This window comes from Seriola aureovittata, chromosome 9 (genome assembly GCF_021018895.1).
Source record: "Seriola aureovittata isolate HTS-2021-v1 ecotype China chromosome 9, ASM2101889v1, whole genome shotgun sequence".
Taxonomy (NCBI): Eukaryota; Metazoa; Chordata; class Actinopteri; order Carangiformes; family Carangidae; genus Seriola; species Seriola aureovittata.
The window spans coordinates 23,143,515-23,159,137 of record NC_079372.1 but is presented as its reverse complement, the minus strand read 5'-3'; the positions used below and the strand labels follow the sequence as shown (position 1 = coordinate 23,159,137).

The window sequence follows — 15,623 nt, the reverse complement described above, 5'->3', positions numbered from 1 at the left end:
TCAATTTACTATTCTTGTTATAAGTTTACAAAGAATGTCTTAGTGTGAAATTCAGTTTAATGGACTACAGCTGATTACAATCAATTTACTGTTGTGGGGTGATCATGTTATCACTTCTTTTTAAAATTATTATTATAATTAATTATTTGATTAATATATATATATATATATATATATATAATTGTTATTCACAGCTGAGAAGTTCTGACAAAACATGGAAATTAACCAATGAACTTCAGAATAACTGCAGGTTTGTTTGTTTACTTTCCTTTAACAGCTGTGACCGTGATAAAGGTGTTAAATTACACCTGGTGACCACTGAAGGAACCTACTGTCACCAAGCAGGTGTTTTCAGGTTATTCGGCGTAAACAGTGGGGCACTGTCAGCTGTGTTGACTTGTCCGTTAGCCGTTAGCAGTTAGCCGCTCTGTGTTTTCTTTAGTTGCTGTTAGCAGCAAGATGGCGGCTCCCTTCCCGGCACACAGCCCCTCTGCTCCGCGTATTTAACAGCGGCCAGCAACCTCGACGGTTCCCCGTCACACCGGTGCATGGAGCAGCCGTGCAACGAATTCACCTGCCGACTGATCTGCGTTTGTGTGTGCCAGCCTGAGCAGCTACCGGCGACTTTCTGGCGACTCTGAAGTGTTCACCGGGTAAAATGGCGGACTGTCCGCTGCAGTCTGCGGGCTAGTTAACAGCACAGCGGTCCGTCTCTGAGCCACCATCTGGGCCGAGCTTAAAACCGGTTCTTCAGTTTGTGTCTATTGGAGGCCAGCTCTTCAGTGTCTAATACACGTTACCGACCCCGGGATAGACACTGGTCACAGCCCGCAGAGTCAGCCGAGGCAAGTTAGCCACGGAGCTAGTTAGCGGGATAATGCTAATCCCTCGCAGTTAGCGAGCGGGAGACGATTTTAAACTTTTACTGAAGTCTTAACGAAACTTGGATTTTTCTCTCACTGAAGACCGGGAGGAGCGGACCCTGACAGCAGCGTCATGGCATCCGAACCCGCGGTGCTGCAGCCCCGCTGGAAGCGCGTAGCGGGCTGGACCGGCCCGGTTCCGCGGCCCCGGCACGGACACAGAGCCGTGGCCATCAAGGAGCTGATGGTGGTGTTCGGCGGAGGGAACGAGGGGATAGTGGACGAGCTGCACGTCTACAACACAGGTAGCGGGGTAACTGCGGCCCGTATGTCGGTACTTTATCTGTGGGAGTACTTGGATCTGTGCGGAGATACAGCAGCAATGTGAAAAGACGCTAATGCTAACTCTGCTTTGATTTGCATCTGTTAATGCTGCCTGGATGCTAACTGCTAACTTTGCTTGAAAGCTAAAGTAACTTGTGTTGTGATTTTATTATGGGGATGAGACTTAAACTGATGCGGGCTGTTGATTAGCCTGCTAGGCTAGGCTAGGCTAACTTATGCCGATACTGTGCATGCTAACAAGATTAGCAGGAAGCTAACAGCGGCTCTGGCTGAAACACGGAGAGAAATGGCGCGTTTTTACTGAAAACACTGGTGACGCCACAGACACGCCCCCTGCTGCAGTAGAAAACACTGAGACCGCGGGAAGTACCATGAAATATGAACATAAAAATAACGTGAAAATAGGATATGAAAATAACAAATAATTATAAACATAAACATCAGTATAACTTACGAATAATAAGAAAAATAACTTAAGAATAATAATTGATCCAAATCCTGATCCAGAACTCTTGAGTTTAATGAGCTCCAGGTATTGATCTGATGTCTCTGCTCTAATTAAAAGCTTTGATCAGCTGATAATTTCTCTGATGTGTCTTCACTCACAAACAATCTTTGGCAGCCAGCAGCTTGGAGAGAGCTCACAGTCTGCCTCTCAGTCTGTAGTTTAATGAAGTATAACTGTAACATGTCTAACTTGTTACCAGCCACCAACCAGTGGTTCATCCCTGCGGTGCGTGGTGATGTCCCCCCTGGCTGTGCCGCCTACGGCTTCGTGTGTGATGGGACAAGGCTGCTGGTGTTTGGAGGGATGGTGGAGTATGGCAAATACAGCAACGACCTGTATGAGCTACAGGTGAGTGATGTCACTGTAGGGGGCGGGGCCCCAAGACGTGGACAACATGTCAGATGTTGACCAATTAAAGGTTATCACACATTCCTGGTCCTGAGCAGCAGGTGGAGAGCTGACTGTGGAGAGCTGCAGAGTGATTTATGTTCATGTAAATTCTGCAACATAAAAATAATGAAATCATTACAAGATAATTAGTCTTTTTTTCCCCCACATCTTTCTTAAAAAGTTGAACTAATGAGCTGAAAGGTTCTGAGGCCTGGGTTAGTTAATATTTTATATTCCAGCTCTCAGGATCTGTGAGCACCAAATGTTCTTCAGACCTATCTCTGTTCAGACTTCTAACTGACTGATCTAAGTTTAAGTTTAAGCGTTTGAGCTTCTGGTCCAGAAATGCATTGTTAATAAACTCTTCCCTTCAGGCGAGTCGCTGGGAGTGGAAACGTCTGAAGGCCAAAGCTCCAAAGAATGGCCCCCCCCCCTGTCCTCGCCTCGGACACAGCTTCTCTCTGATTGGCAGTCGCTGTTACCTGTTTGGAGGACTGGCCAACGACAGCGAGGACCCCAAGAACAACATCCCCAGGTGGGAAACAGACAGACAGGTGTACTCAGGTATCTGACACAGTCTGACCGTCTGGACTTTGACACCACATGAAGCCTCAAAAACCCCAGAACTGAAATCTGTTGGTCCAGTTTTAGAACTGACTCTCTGTCATGTTTCTGACTGACCTTTGACCCCTCTCAGGTACCTGAATGACCTGTACTCTTTGGAGCTGCGTCCAGGCTCCAGTGTGGTCGGCTGGGAGATCCCGATGACGTTGGGTCAACCGCCGCCGCCCAGAGAGAGTCACACGGCCGTGGCAACGACTGGCCGCACGGCCAACAAACTGATCATCTACGGTGGGATGAGCGGCTGCAGACTGGGAGACCTATGGGTCCTTGACATAGGTGAGGCACGCTCAGCACAGGTGAGGCACGCTCAGCACAGGTGAGGCCCACTCAGCACAGGTGAGGCCCACTCAGCACAGGTGAGACCCAGGTGAGAGAACGCTCAGGACAGGTGATACATACTTGACACAGGTGAAGTTACGCTCAGCACAGGTGAGACACAGATGAGGTTACACTCAGCACAGGTGAGACACAGGTGAAGTTACGCTCAGCACAGGTGAGACATAATTGGCATAGGTGAGAGAACGCACAGCACAGGTGAGGTTACGCTCAGCACAGGTGAGACACAGGTGAGGTTACGCTCAGCACAGGTGAGACATACTTGGCACAGGTGAGACACAGATGAGAGAACGCTTAACATAGGTGAGACACGGGTGAGGTTACGCTCAGCACAGGTGAGACACAGGTGAGGTTACGCTCAGCACAGGTGAGGTTATGCTCAGCACAGGTGAGACATACTTGGCACAGGTGAGAGAACGCTTAGCATAGGTGAGACACAGGTGAGGTTACGCTCAGCACAGGTGAGACATAGGTGAGTTACGCTCAGCACAGGTGAGACATAGGTGAGGTACGCTCAGCACAGGTTAGACATAGGTGAGAGAACGCTCAGCACAGGTGAGGCAGTGACAGTGGTTGGACTTTGAGTGGTCTGGTGGTTTAATGAGTGACAGGATGATAACAGCTCAAGCTTTAACTAACCTGTACTGATTTCTGATTGGTTCCTGTTCTGATGATGTCACAGACTCTCTGACTTGGAGGAAACCAGCCCTCAGTGGAATGGCCCCCCTCCCCCGCAGCCTGCACTCTGCCACCACCATCAACAACAAGTAAGATACATGTACTAATACTCCAAACACGTATTTATACTACAATACTGTTGTTAATGCAAATATTAATCTAACATTTATACTGGTCTCTCTCCCTCCACCTGTCTCCCTTTCCACCTGTTTTTCTCTCTGTCAGGATGTATGTGTTTGGAGGTTGGGTTCCTCTGGTGATGGATGATGTTAAAGTGGCGACTCATGAGAAAGAGTGGAAGTGTACCAACACACTGGCCTGCCTCAACCTGGGTACACACACACACACACACACACACACACACACACACACACACACACACACACACAGTACTAGTCACTCTGGTTGCTGGTTGGCTGCAGGCACCTGATCAGCTGCAGCCACCAAACATCAGGGAAGTTGCTCTGACAGTCTGCATGTGAGGCGTTTAAGGAACATCGGTTAAACTGCTGCGACAGAAAATAACCTGGGTCACAGTCCCCCCCTCTAAACAGCATGAGACTATGTTTGCACATCAGTCACACACTGCACCACCACAAGTAAATGCTCCACCTGTGGGAAACTCTGTAAGACAGGCCACTTCAACAATGAAGTCAGAGTCACAACAGGAGAGTGAAGATCCACTCTCATGTCTCCCTCTAATATCTAAGAAATTCGTATCCTACAGTTCAGACATGATGAAGACAATTCCTGAGTCCTTCCTCAAAGAGGATTTTAGGAAAAATGTTGTTTACATCAATATTTCCTTCACAGTTCTTGATCTTTGTTGGCGCAGTGTCTACACTGTAGATCTGTGATTTCATGTGAAAACCTTTGGTAGGACGTGTGTGTCACATCACCCATGTGAACACACTGGTGCATCTGCATAAACAAAGAGGTTACTAAAGGGCAAAAACTCCACAGGAGACATCTGACCACACATGATGAATACAGTCACACAGACTGTTTACCTATTTGTCTGCCTTTTTATCTACCCATCTGTCCACCTGTCTGTCCTTCTGTCTATCCACCCCTTTGTCTACCCGTCTGTTTACCTGTCTCTCTGCTCAGACACCCTGTGTTGGGAGACGGTCTTGATGGACAATCTGGAAGAGAACGTCCCCAGAGCTCGAGCAGGTCACTGCAGCGTGTCCATCAACTCCAGACTCTACATCTGGAGTGGCAGGGACGGATACAGGAAGGCCTGGAACAACCAGGTGTGCTGCAAGGACCTTTGGTACCTGGAGACAGGTGAGGAGCACTGGTGCTGTGTACAACAATAATAGTACATTTTTATTTCTATAGTTGAGTTTGAGCCCCTGTTGATGAGAGTGAGACAGAGGAGCTGTGGATGTGGTGGAGTTCACTGAACAGGATTAAGGTTTGTCAGTGAATCCAGTCTGCATGTGGCTGGATGAAGGTGTCAGGAGGTCAGAGGTTGAGGTTGTTTGTTTCAGGTGAAAGAAAGAGGTCAGAGGTCACTGTGGCTTCAGATCAGTAAAGAGGGGGAGCTATTTAGAGCCTCTTAGCTCATTCGTGCTTCTTTTTCACCCGGGCAGTTTGTGAGGGTGGAGTGAGTTGTGGGTTTTGATGGAATTGGTAGCTACGTCAACTTTATGTTGTCAGCAGCAGAAGCTGAGAAAGTGTCAGTGGATGAGGTCACCTGAAGGAGGAAGGTAGGGTACGAAGGGGAGGGGTCCCAGCACCGGGCTGAGAGGAGCCGTCGAGGATTTACAGACATTGATGTGTATGTACTTTTATCTGAAGGATATGATTAGGACCAGTAGAGGGCAGAGCAGCAGGAGGAGTCTGAGGTGGAAGTGGAGGAGGAGTCAGCAGAGAGCAGCAGGTGGTTGGTTACCTTGAGGAGCACTCAGTCCTGTGTTGTGGGCAGAAACCAGAATGAAATGTGTTGAGGTTTGAGCTCTGGCTTGCTTAGGACTGGCTCCTGCCTGTCTCACCTGTCTGTCTGATGTGATGTTGCCTGTGTGTCTGACCCTGTCTCACCTGTCTGTCCTCAGAGCGTCCCTGTGCTCCCTCTCGTGTGCAGCTGGTCCGGGCCAACACGTCGTCTCTGGAGGTGAGCTGGGGGCCATCGCAGACCGCAGACACTTACCTACTGCAGGTGCAGAAGTACGACATCCCTGCTACACCTGCAACTACCTCACCTGCCTCCAGCCCTGCCCCCAACCCTGTCCCCACTGCCACACCTGGAGCCAGTTCCCCCAAAAGCCCCATCGCCATGGCACCTGCGACCCAGGCCAACCCATTGTCTGGCATCACGCTGCTTCCCTCCCCCACTGCCTCCATACCTGGAAGCCCATTGGCTGCTGCCAAAGCACCAGGTGTGTTCACACACCTGCACACATACATCTACAAATGATTAAACAGGTAGATGTAAAGATTTCTCACCAGTCGTGTTTCTGCAGCTGTCCTGAAGGTGGCAGCAGCTGCAGGTGCAGTGGGAGGAGCCTCTGTTGTCACAGTGAGACAGGCCGCGCCCAAATCCCCGGTTGCTGTGACGACACTTCCTGCAGGTGTTCGTATGGTGGTACCTGCTCAGCCCGGACAGGGGACGGTAGGTAGATTTCTGTCTCCGTTCCCTTAACTGTTCCACTTACTTTTACTGGAGCTTTCAACCACAAACAGTTTGTGGAGTTGTCAATGAGATGGATCAGTTTTCTCGATGGCAAAGCCCTGTCTACCTCAGTACGATCACCTGTTGTCATTCAGTTCAGTTTTATTTCTACAGCTCCAGGTAACAACAGACCAGTTGTCATGGAGATGGTTCAACTGTGACTGTGTGTATTGTGTCAAATTTCAGTCACATGACAACAGGTGGTTGTATTTATCTGAAGGCCATGAGATACGACTAAAAGCTCTGGTATATGACTTCTAGCACTGAACCTCTGTCCTGCTGTCCGTATGCTTACAGCCAATAGGCAGCGGTTCTCAGATGAGTGGTATGGCAGCGTTGGCGGCAGCGGCTGCAGCAACTCAGAAGATCCCTCCGTCCTCGCCGACTGTGCTGAACGTCGCTGCAGGAGCCACGATTGTAAAGACGGTGGCTATCAGTCCAGGATCCAACAGTCTGCCAGTCAAAGTGGCTGCTCCTGTTACCATGGTAACTACAGTCTACAGCCATCTGTGTGAGGTTACACAGTTTGTCATGTTGTGTTGGTAACATAAAGGTGTCACAGGAAATTTTGGAAATTAAATGATCAGGTTTAATACAGGAAAGTTATCATCATAAAACAACAACAAACACCAGAAACAACTGAAACACCTGTCCACATGAACCTCAGCCATGGGGCCTCAAACTATAAACATGCTTGGCCTGGTTTGACGTGCTGTTTGAGGCCTCCAGCAGCAGGTGTAGCTCAGGTAGGTCTGAGGTGTAGAAATTCAACCAGCCCTCAGAAGGCTTAGTGAGAGAGGGAGATGACAGCTTTTATAGGGGCAGAGCCTCAGAGAAGCTGTGAGGCAGGTGACTTCAGGCAGATCTAGAATCTGTCAGTTTAGATAAACATAGATACTGAGACCTGCAGCAGAAACCACAGAACTTGCCTAGACCATCACACACACAACAGAAGGAAGACTCACCTGTTTTCTGTCTCAGGTGAGCAACCCGGCCACTCGGATGTTAAAGACAGCTGCTGCTCAGGTGGGCGGGGCCTCAGTAGTCTCCACTCCAGGGACCCCCAGCCGACCAATCATCACAGTCCATAAGTCGGGCACAGTGACAGTGTCCCAACAGGCCCAGGTGGTCACCACGGTGGTGGGTGGAGTCACAAAGACCATCACTCTCGTTAACAGTCCACTTAGTGTGGGAGGAGGCGGGGCTCTGGTGAGTGTTACCTGCTGGGCGTGACCCCCACACCTGTATGTTCATTTTGACAGATCTGATGTCAGCATCCTGCCTCTGTTTCAGCTTGGTAACCTCAGTAACTTGGGGAAGGTGGTGTCCATGGTCCAGACCAAACCAGTTCAGAGTGGAGCGGTTACTGGTCAGGCTGGGAGCAGCCCTGTCACCCAGATCATCCAGGTACCATGGTTTCAATCCAGAGTTCTACTGGTTTCTACTCAGTTCTAATGGTTTCTACCCAGAGTTCTCCTGGGTTCTACCAAGAAGCGGTTCAGATATTAACCCTTTGTGTCTCTGTTCCAGACGAAGGGTGGCCTCCCAGCAGGAACCATCCTGAAGCTGGTGTCGTCAGCAGATGGTAAACAGACTACCATCCTCAGCGCCACACAGGCTGGATCCACACCAACCAAACCCACCATCCTGGGCGTCTCCCCGACATCCTCCAAACCCGGAACCACCATCTTCAAAACCATCCCCGTGTCTGCGTTGCAGGGGGGAGCAGGTACATGAACAACACACACCTGAATACCTGAGCTTTTATTTCTAGTGTGATGGTTGATTGAGTGAAGCCCCTCCCCCTGCAGGTGGTAGCAGTCCAATCACCATCCTTTCCACCAAAATGGTGACTCCAGGAACTATGGGAAAGATCATCACCACTGTCCCCAAAATCACTGCAGGCGGTCAGCAGGGGCTCACACAGGTAACACACACACACACACACACACACACACACACACACACACACACACACACACACACACACACACACACACACACACACACAGTCAGCAGTGAGCCGAGAGTGATCACTCAGCAGCTTCAAGTCCAGCTTCAAGAATCATGGAAGCATAAAACCTAGTTTCTGTGATCGGTGAAGGGGGTTACAAAAACTAAATTTCCCAAATTACAGATTTCTTGTGTGTGTTCAGGTGGTGTTGAAAGGAGCTCCAGGTACACCTGGTACCATCCTCAGGACCGTCCCAATGAGCGGAGTCCGACTGGTGTCACCGGGAGCTGTCGGCTCCAAATCCACCGTCATGGTCGTCAAGGCAACCACAGGTAAACACGGGTCAGGTGCTGGGTGCCCCCACAAGAACACACTGCAGGAGGTCCTGCAATGACTCACCTGTAGAAATGTCTGTCTCTGAGTAGACAGACTCCAATAGGTGAGTCTCTGACATGTGAGTCTGTGTTTTTGTCTTTGCAGGTGTGTCCAATCTGGGAACAGTAACAGGAAGTGTCTCCACCACGATGGCCGGTGGAGCTGTTGCTGCTGCCAACGCCTCACTAGCAACACCTATCACCACCCTGGCATCCATTGCTTCATTGGCCAGTCAGGTTACCACGGCAACTGCTACTTTAGCAGGACCCAAACAGGTAAACTAAAACCTGTCGGACTGTAGCACTGTAATATTACTGTGATACTGTAGTGGTACTGTTGAAATACTGTAGTAGTACAGTAATACTGTTTCCCCTCTGCAGGTGACTCTGATCACAACTCCCAGCGGTGCTGAAGCTCAGCCTCTGGTCCAGGATCTACTGGTCCAGGATCTGCCCGTCTCCATCATGGCTTCTCCTACTTCAGAAGAACCTGGAAGTACTACAAGTACTACTACTACTACCACTGTAGAGGGGTCAGCTGGAGGTACTTCAACTACTACAGGTACAGGAACCAGTACTACGAGTACTGCTCAGACTAGTCAGAAACAGATATCAGCACTAACACTGCAGTACGACCTCACTCAGCAGGAAATAATCAGCTGTGTTGATGATGTCACTGATGATACTGCAGTGACGCTGGTCTGCTCCAACCCGCCCTGTGAGACCCACGAGACAGGGACCACCAACACCGCCACCATTGCCATGGCAGCAATCGGCAGTGACGACAGAGTCTGCTCCAACCCACCTTGTGAGACCCACGAGACGGGGACGACCAACACCACCACCGTTGCCTCCACCAACATGAGCCAAGAGCTGCAGGTGAAGTGACTCAGGTGTTTTAATTAATGATGCGAGTTACCTGACTCAGGTGATCTGGTCAGACAGGTAACAAACAGCTCAACAGCTCTGGGTTGAACTGGGTCAGGACTCTGTACATGCTGCAGGGCTGAGACCTGGTCTGGACCAGAACTAACACTGAACCAACTCAGATCGGCTCAAACTGCAGAGACTATGTGATCAGAAGTCACCTGTTACTGATGATCAGCTGAGTCCTGTAAATCATCAGAGGAAGCTCCTGAACATTCCTCATCACACCTGTACACCTACACTACCTGTATGACTCCCCTGACCTGTAGGTCCTCCCCTCTCCCCCACAGGTGAGCTCTATCCAGCCTCCAGCTCAGCAGTCTGCTCCTCCACTTCCTGTCAGTCTGAACGGAGGAAACACCTGCTCAAACCCACCATGTGAGACTCATGAGACAGGAACCACCAACACCGCTACCACAGCAGGAGCTGGAGGACTCAGACAGGTGAGACAACAGGTGGATCGAAAGGTGAGCACGGGTTAAAGGTAAACCAGGTTTAAAACTCTCCATTTCTGGTTTCAGGTGTGTTCAAATCCACCATGTGAGACACATGAAACAGGAACCACCAACACCACTACCACAGCAGGAGCTGGAGGACTCAGACAGGTGAGACAACAGGTGGATCGACAGGTGAGCATGGGTTAAAGGTAAACCAGGTTTAAAACTCAATTTCTGGTTTCAGGTGTGTTCAAATCCACCATGTGAGACACATGAGACAGGAACCACCAACACCGCTACCACAGCAGGAGCTGGAGGACTCAGACAGGTGAGACAACAGGTGGATCGACAGGTGAGCACAAGTTAAAGGTATACCAGGTTTAAAACTCTCCATTTCTGGTTTCAGGTGTGTTCAAATCCACCATGTGAGACACATGAGACAGGAACCACCAACACTGCTACCACAGCCACAGGTAACCTGCTGACACACCCACACACCTGGACTATACCTGTTAGACCAGTTCCTGGAAAACCTGGAATTATTTCAGCTAGTCCTGGAGATGACCAGGAAACATAAGGATCACAGAGGGAGGTCTGTCAAGAGCAGATAGTGTACTGGTCCAGACAAGTGTAAACACTGCAGATACAACAGAAAGAGATGATGACAGGATCAGTCTGTGAATCAGGATCAGTCTGGATCAGGATCAGTCTGTTGATCAGGTTCAATCTGGTCGCTCAGTTCAGAGCTTGAAGGTTATGAAACAGATGATGAAATCTGGGTCTAGGATCAGCTGGATCCAGTTCTGTGACTGAAGATCAAGTACTCAGCAGACTGCAGGTACAGGTGCATCAGGTACACTCAGCAGGAAGTGACCTCACTTCCTGGTTTCTGTGTCTCCAGCTCTGCAGGGTGGAGACGGTCTGCAGGTAGACTCCACAAACCCAGTCTCCTCCTCTGACTCCGCCTCCTCCACCACAACCAGTCAGAGCAGAGCTGTTACCACGGTTACACAGGCAACGCCCACACCTGGACCATCCATACCTGTAAGTCTCACACACAAACACACACACACCAACACACACACACAGAGGGGATGATACTGACAGGTTGTGCGTGTGTGTGTATAGGAGATATCCTCATTGGTCGGAGATGACAGGGCGGAGTCTTCTGAGACAGTGGCTGTTGCCATGGTGACAGCAGCTGCAGAGGTGGTGGAGAAGCCTTTGCATACTGACAGCCATTCTGAGGCTGTGATGTCATCAGTATCGTCAGTGTTGCAGGTTCATGTGGAGGACAGCGAGGCAACAGCACAGGTACACACACATACACACACACACACACACACACACACACATACACACACACAGGTACATACAGAGGTACATAGAGTAATATTAACCATCCCCACTCCAAACTCAGATAGGGACATCGGACAGCGGTCTTCCTCAGGAGCTGATGTCATCAGAAGGGGACCTAGGTGAGGTGGTATCCGGGACGACAACCCTCATGACGACAGGACTGACCCCAGATCAGCTGAATGTGACGGAGGAAGCAGCTCAGCAAGCGACAATACAGGCTGTACTGCAGGCAGCGGGAAACATTGGTAACACACACACACACACACACACACACTCTCAGATACCCTCTTTGTAGATTTAATTGTAAAGTGATAAAAATTTATATTTTTCTGATAAGTCTATAATCAATGATGATAATGACAAATTTAAAAGTATCTCCTTTATAAAAGTCTTCAGACCTTAATCCAGGTCTTTGTTGGACCCCTTTCAGCTGCAGTTCCAGCTTCAGTCTTCTTAGTCTCTGCAGGTTCTGAACCTGGATCTGGTCAGTTTATCTCAGTACTCCTGTCAGATCTTCTCAAACTCAGACGAGTTTAGTGTTATCGAGCGGGATCTGGTGTTTGGAGTTCTGTCCGGGGTTAGGAGTTAGTCTCAGAGAGTCTTGTTCCTCAGAGCTTGTGGGGGGAGCACTGGTCCCTAATCTGCTCTGAGAGCTGTTAGAAACTGGATTCTGTGGTCACTGTGTCTTTACATGTTTGTCTCTGTCTGCAGGTGAAGCAGAGGTGGATCAGTCCATCCCCATCGTTCTGACCCAGCAGGAACTGGCAGCTCTGGTCCAACAGCAGCTACAGGACATCCACAACCAACCAGAACCAGCAGAACCAGAATCACAGCACAGCAATGTGCCTACAGGTAGAGAGAATAAAGAACAAGGACAGTCAGTAATCTGGTCCTGACCAAGGTCTGCTCAGACTTGTTCCAGGTGTGTTCAGAAAGGTTTTCTAACCCTGTTTTCCAGAGGGCCTGGCTCCAGCAGACAGCCTCAATGACCCTGCAGCAGAGAGTAACGGGCACGAGCTCACATCATCAGCAGTAACGAGCGCCGTTGCCCGATTGGCCAGCACGTTCAGCCCCGCCCCATCTCTGACAGTTGGTCCAACTAAAATCCAAGCTGCTGCCACGGTGACGGAGGTGACCAATGGCATCGCAGCAACCACAGGGGTGAGAAGCAGCTGCTTGAGGGTCGGAGGAGGCAGCAAACACACAGAAGACATGCTAACAGCACGTTAAAAGGGTTTGGGGCTAGAGATGTAATACATCAAGGAGAGTCCTCGCAACTAATATAACACAAGTGTGTGTCTCTATGTGTACTGGATCAGGGGGTCCAGATGAAGTCTTCGGTGAGGGACAATCGGTGGTGTGATGTCGGCATTGTCAAGGTTACCAACATGGTGGTCTCTCACTACTACGTCCCGTACGACGACAACATGGCCGACGTAAGAGCTTCATACTTCATAACATGGATCAGTTTGGGTGGTCTCAGACTGGTTGTTTGGTCTGTCCTTTATAACCAGTGTATAAAAGAGGCTTGTATTTTGTCATTTGTTGATCATAGTATTGATTAGATATTGGCAGGATGACTCAGCCGTGTTGATCAGGTTATTGATAACATGTACTTGCAGGACGACTCAGGTGTGATGCCGGACTACAGTCAAATGAGGAGGGTGGAGCTGCAGCCGGGGACGGCTTACAAGTTCCGTGTTGCAGGGATCAACATCTGCGGCCGTGGAGCGTTCTCCGAGGTGTCGGCGTTTAAGACGTGTCTGCCTGGTTTCCCTGGAGCACCCTGCGCCATCAAGATCAGTAAGGTGAGACACCTGTTTGTAAAGTCCACAGAGACCTGTGTGTGTGCATCTACAGATCCATCCAGAGCAAATCACTGACCTCATCACTCTGCAGATTCATCCGTATACACCGGTCTGTGTGCGGCCGAGAGGAGGCTAACTGAGAACAGCGAGCGAGCGAGTGATGGATGGTTGAATGAATGGATGAACAGATGAATAAATTTTAGGTAGACCTGCTCTGACTGTTGGCATTCAGAACCTGTTTCCTAACATCAGTTGATGTTGCACTATGAAACCTGACAGCTGCAGTCTGATCCACAGAGAGGATCATAGGAAATGAGGTTCAGTCACTGAGGCCTCTGAAAAAGATTCAGCTGTTATAAGGTTCTAATCTTTCATTGTGGGTTTGCAGAACCTGGATGGAGCTCAGCTCACCTGGGAGCCTCCTGCTGTCACATCTGGGAAGATCATGGAGTACTCCGTATATCTGGCCATCCAGTCCAGCCAGGCCACCTCCGGTTCAGGTTCTGTTCCTGCCCAGCTGGCCTTCATGAGGGTCTACTGTGGTCCCAACCCGTCCTGCCTGGTCCAGGCCTCCAGCCTCGCTAACGCCCACATCGACTACACCACCAAACCCGCCATCATCTTCCGCATCGCTGCTCGCAACCAGAAGGGATACGGGCCGGCAACGCAGGTCCGGTGGTTACAAGGTGAGATCACTACGACCAGTTGACCTGCAGGTCAATGCAGGTCCAGAGCCTCAGAACCTGAAGCAGCAGAGCATAAGACCTTTCACTAAAGAACAGAGAAGAAGAGGCTTCAGTCCTGTTGATCAGCTGTTTGTGTTTTTCTCTTGTAGAAACCAGTAAAGATGCCAAACCAGCAGTGAAGAGACCAGGACCTTCTCCTGACTTGTAAGAACCATCATACAAACTAACACTGTTTGTACACTACAGATCAGAGGTTTACTACCTCCTTTATCAGCTGTTAAAAGTCTGAGACTCGATGTGGTTCAGAGCTGGAGACTGGTCATGTCTTGATCATGTTCTGGTCTTCTGATGTTTTAGCTCATTATGTTGCTGCAGGATGAAGCCCTGACCAATCAGTCTGTCTTTTTCCCTCCTCTCTGACATGAGTGTACAGTCCTCCTTCCTGCAGTACAGTGTTGTCAGAGTGATTATCTGAGGGTTTGTCATCATCAACTATCAGTAACTTCACTGCTGCAGGAAAGATAAAGGTCACCAGTGTCTTCATCAGGTTTTCTGTCACATCTACAGGACAGTTCAGTCCCTGGTCACCTGAACTGTTCAGTTAACCTCTGACTTTTGACCCTGGGAGTTGTAAACCTTGTGACTGGTGGTGTAGAGACCTCAGCGTGTTCAGATTCAGTATCTGAGAGAACAGGTGCCTCATATACAACATCAGGTGTACTGTGCAGGTAAACTCTATAGATATATTGTACAGTACATCTGTACAGGTGTGAATGTTGCTGCCCAGTGAATCAGAAAACGAATGACAGGCAAATGAAAGGCAGAGACAGACACTTATGTTTCTGGTTTTAGTTCTGATGTGGTTTTAACAGGAAGCTGGTCTGGAGGAGGTTTTCATCTCTGACCTATAGTGAACTGTCCCTTTTTTTTTTTTTTTTTTTTTTTTTTTTTAACTGTTTCAGTAAACCTGTAGGACCAAAGAAGTTCAGAACCCACCAATAGGAGGAGCCCACTGCTGCTGAGGACGGTGATTGGCTACCGTTGCCTTGAGCTCCACCCAGCAGGTGGTTACCATCATGAGGAGGAGACTGGGCTCTGACAGCTTCCTGTCTCACAGGAAACAAACAAAATAAAAGACTTGTAGGATATTTGTACATTATCGACCAATCAGGACTCGGTTCTTCTACAGTTTTTTTTTTGTTTATTGTTTGTTTTTTTTGTTTTGTTGTTTTTTGTCATGGAGAAAGTGAGGGGTGGAGACAACAGCTTTTCACCTTCAGATGGAAACAATAAAGTTTGAGTTTATTTGAATTGTAGCTCTGTCTGTCAGACGTCAATTTAAAGGTCAAATGTCACACACCCATCAGGGGGCGAAGTTTAAACCATCTCTCTAAATTATTTTCTTCCTGTAATTTTTCTTTTTTATAAACATCTGTAAGAACAGTTTCTTCTTCTGTTGCTGAAGCGTTCGGCTGCCATCAGAGCGTCTCATTGGTCGGTGGATTTCCAGCTGTTTGTCAATATTCTCTGGAACAATAAAGATTTTTAGAGCATTTTTTTACCGGCCGTGTGGAGTCCACTTCCTGTTAGAGTCCAGACTCCGGTTTACTTCACAGGAGACAGCGCAGCCTGGAACCAGGAGACCAGGGGCCAGATG

General features: G+C 49.1%; 1 protein-coding gene across 2 annotated transcripts; it reads left to right on the top strand.

Annotated features, from left to right (window-relative positions):
• The first annotated feature begins 110 nt into the window (after window positions 1–110).
• On the top strand, window positions 111–15,527 carry hcfc1b (host cell factor C1b). 2 transcript variants are annotated; one of them, XM_056383836.1, is made up of 32 exons: window positions 111–1,168; window positions 1,916–2,064; window positions 2,481–2,641; window positions 2,804–3,006; window positions 3,749–3,833; window positions 3,970–4,076; window positions 4,855–5,034; window positions 5,805–6,128; window positions 6,213–6,361; window positions 6,719–6,907; window positions 7,403–7,630; window positions 7,715–7,828; window positions 7,952–8,150; window positions 8,233–8,348; window positions 8,578–8,707; window positions 8,856–9,025; window positions 9,131–9,311; window positions 9,441–9,628; window positions 9,967–10,119; window positions 10,198–10,281; window positions 10,358–10,441; window positions 10,520–10,586; window positions 11,015–11,157; window positions 11,242–11,427; window positions 11,534–11,717; window positions 12,184–12,324; window positions 12,431–12,633; window positions 12,792–12,908; window positions 13,095–13,280; window positions 13,669–13,966; window positions 14,116–14,170; window positions 14,929–15,527. In XM_056383836.1, the coding sequence occupies exons 1-32, from the start codon at window positions 997–999 to the stop codon at window positions 14,966–14,968; spliced, it is 4,986 nt and encodes a 1,661-aa protein (XP_056239811.1). In that variant the 5' UTR covers window positions 111–996; the 3' UTR covers window positions 14,969–15,527. The 2 variants fall into 2 exon arrangements, with proteins under 2 accessions (XP_056239811.1, XP_056239812.1); XM_056383837.1 differs by lacking the exon at window positions 10,198–10,281.
• The last annotated feature ends 96 nt before the right edge of the window (window positions 15,528–15,623 follow it).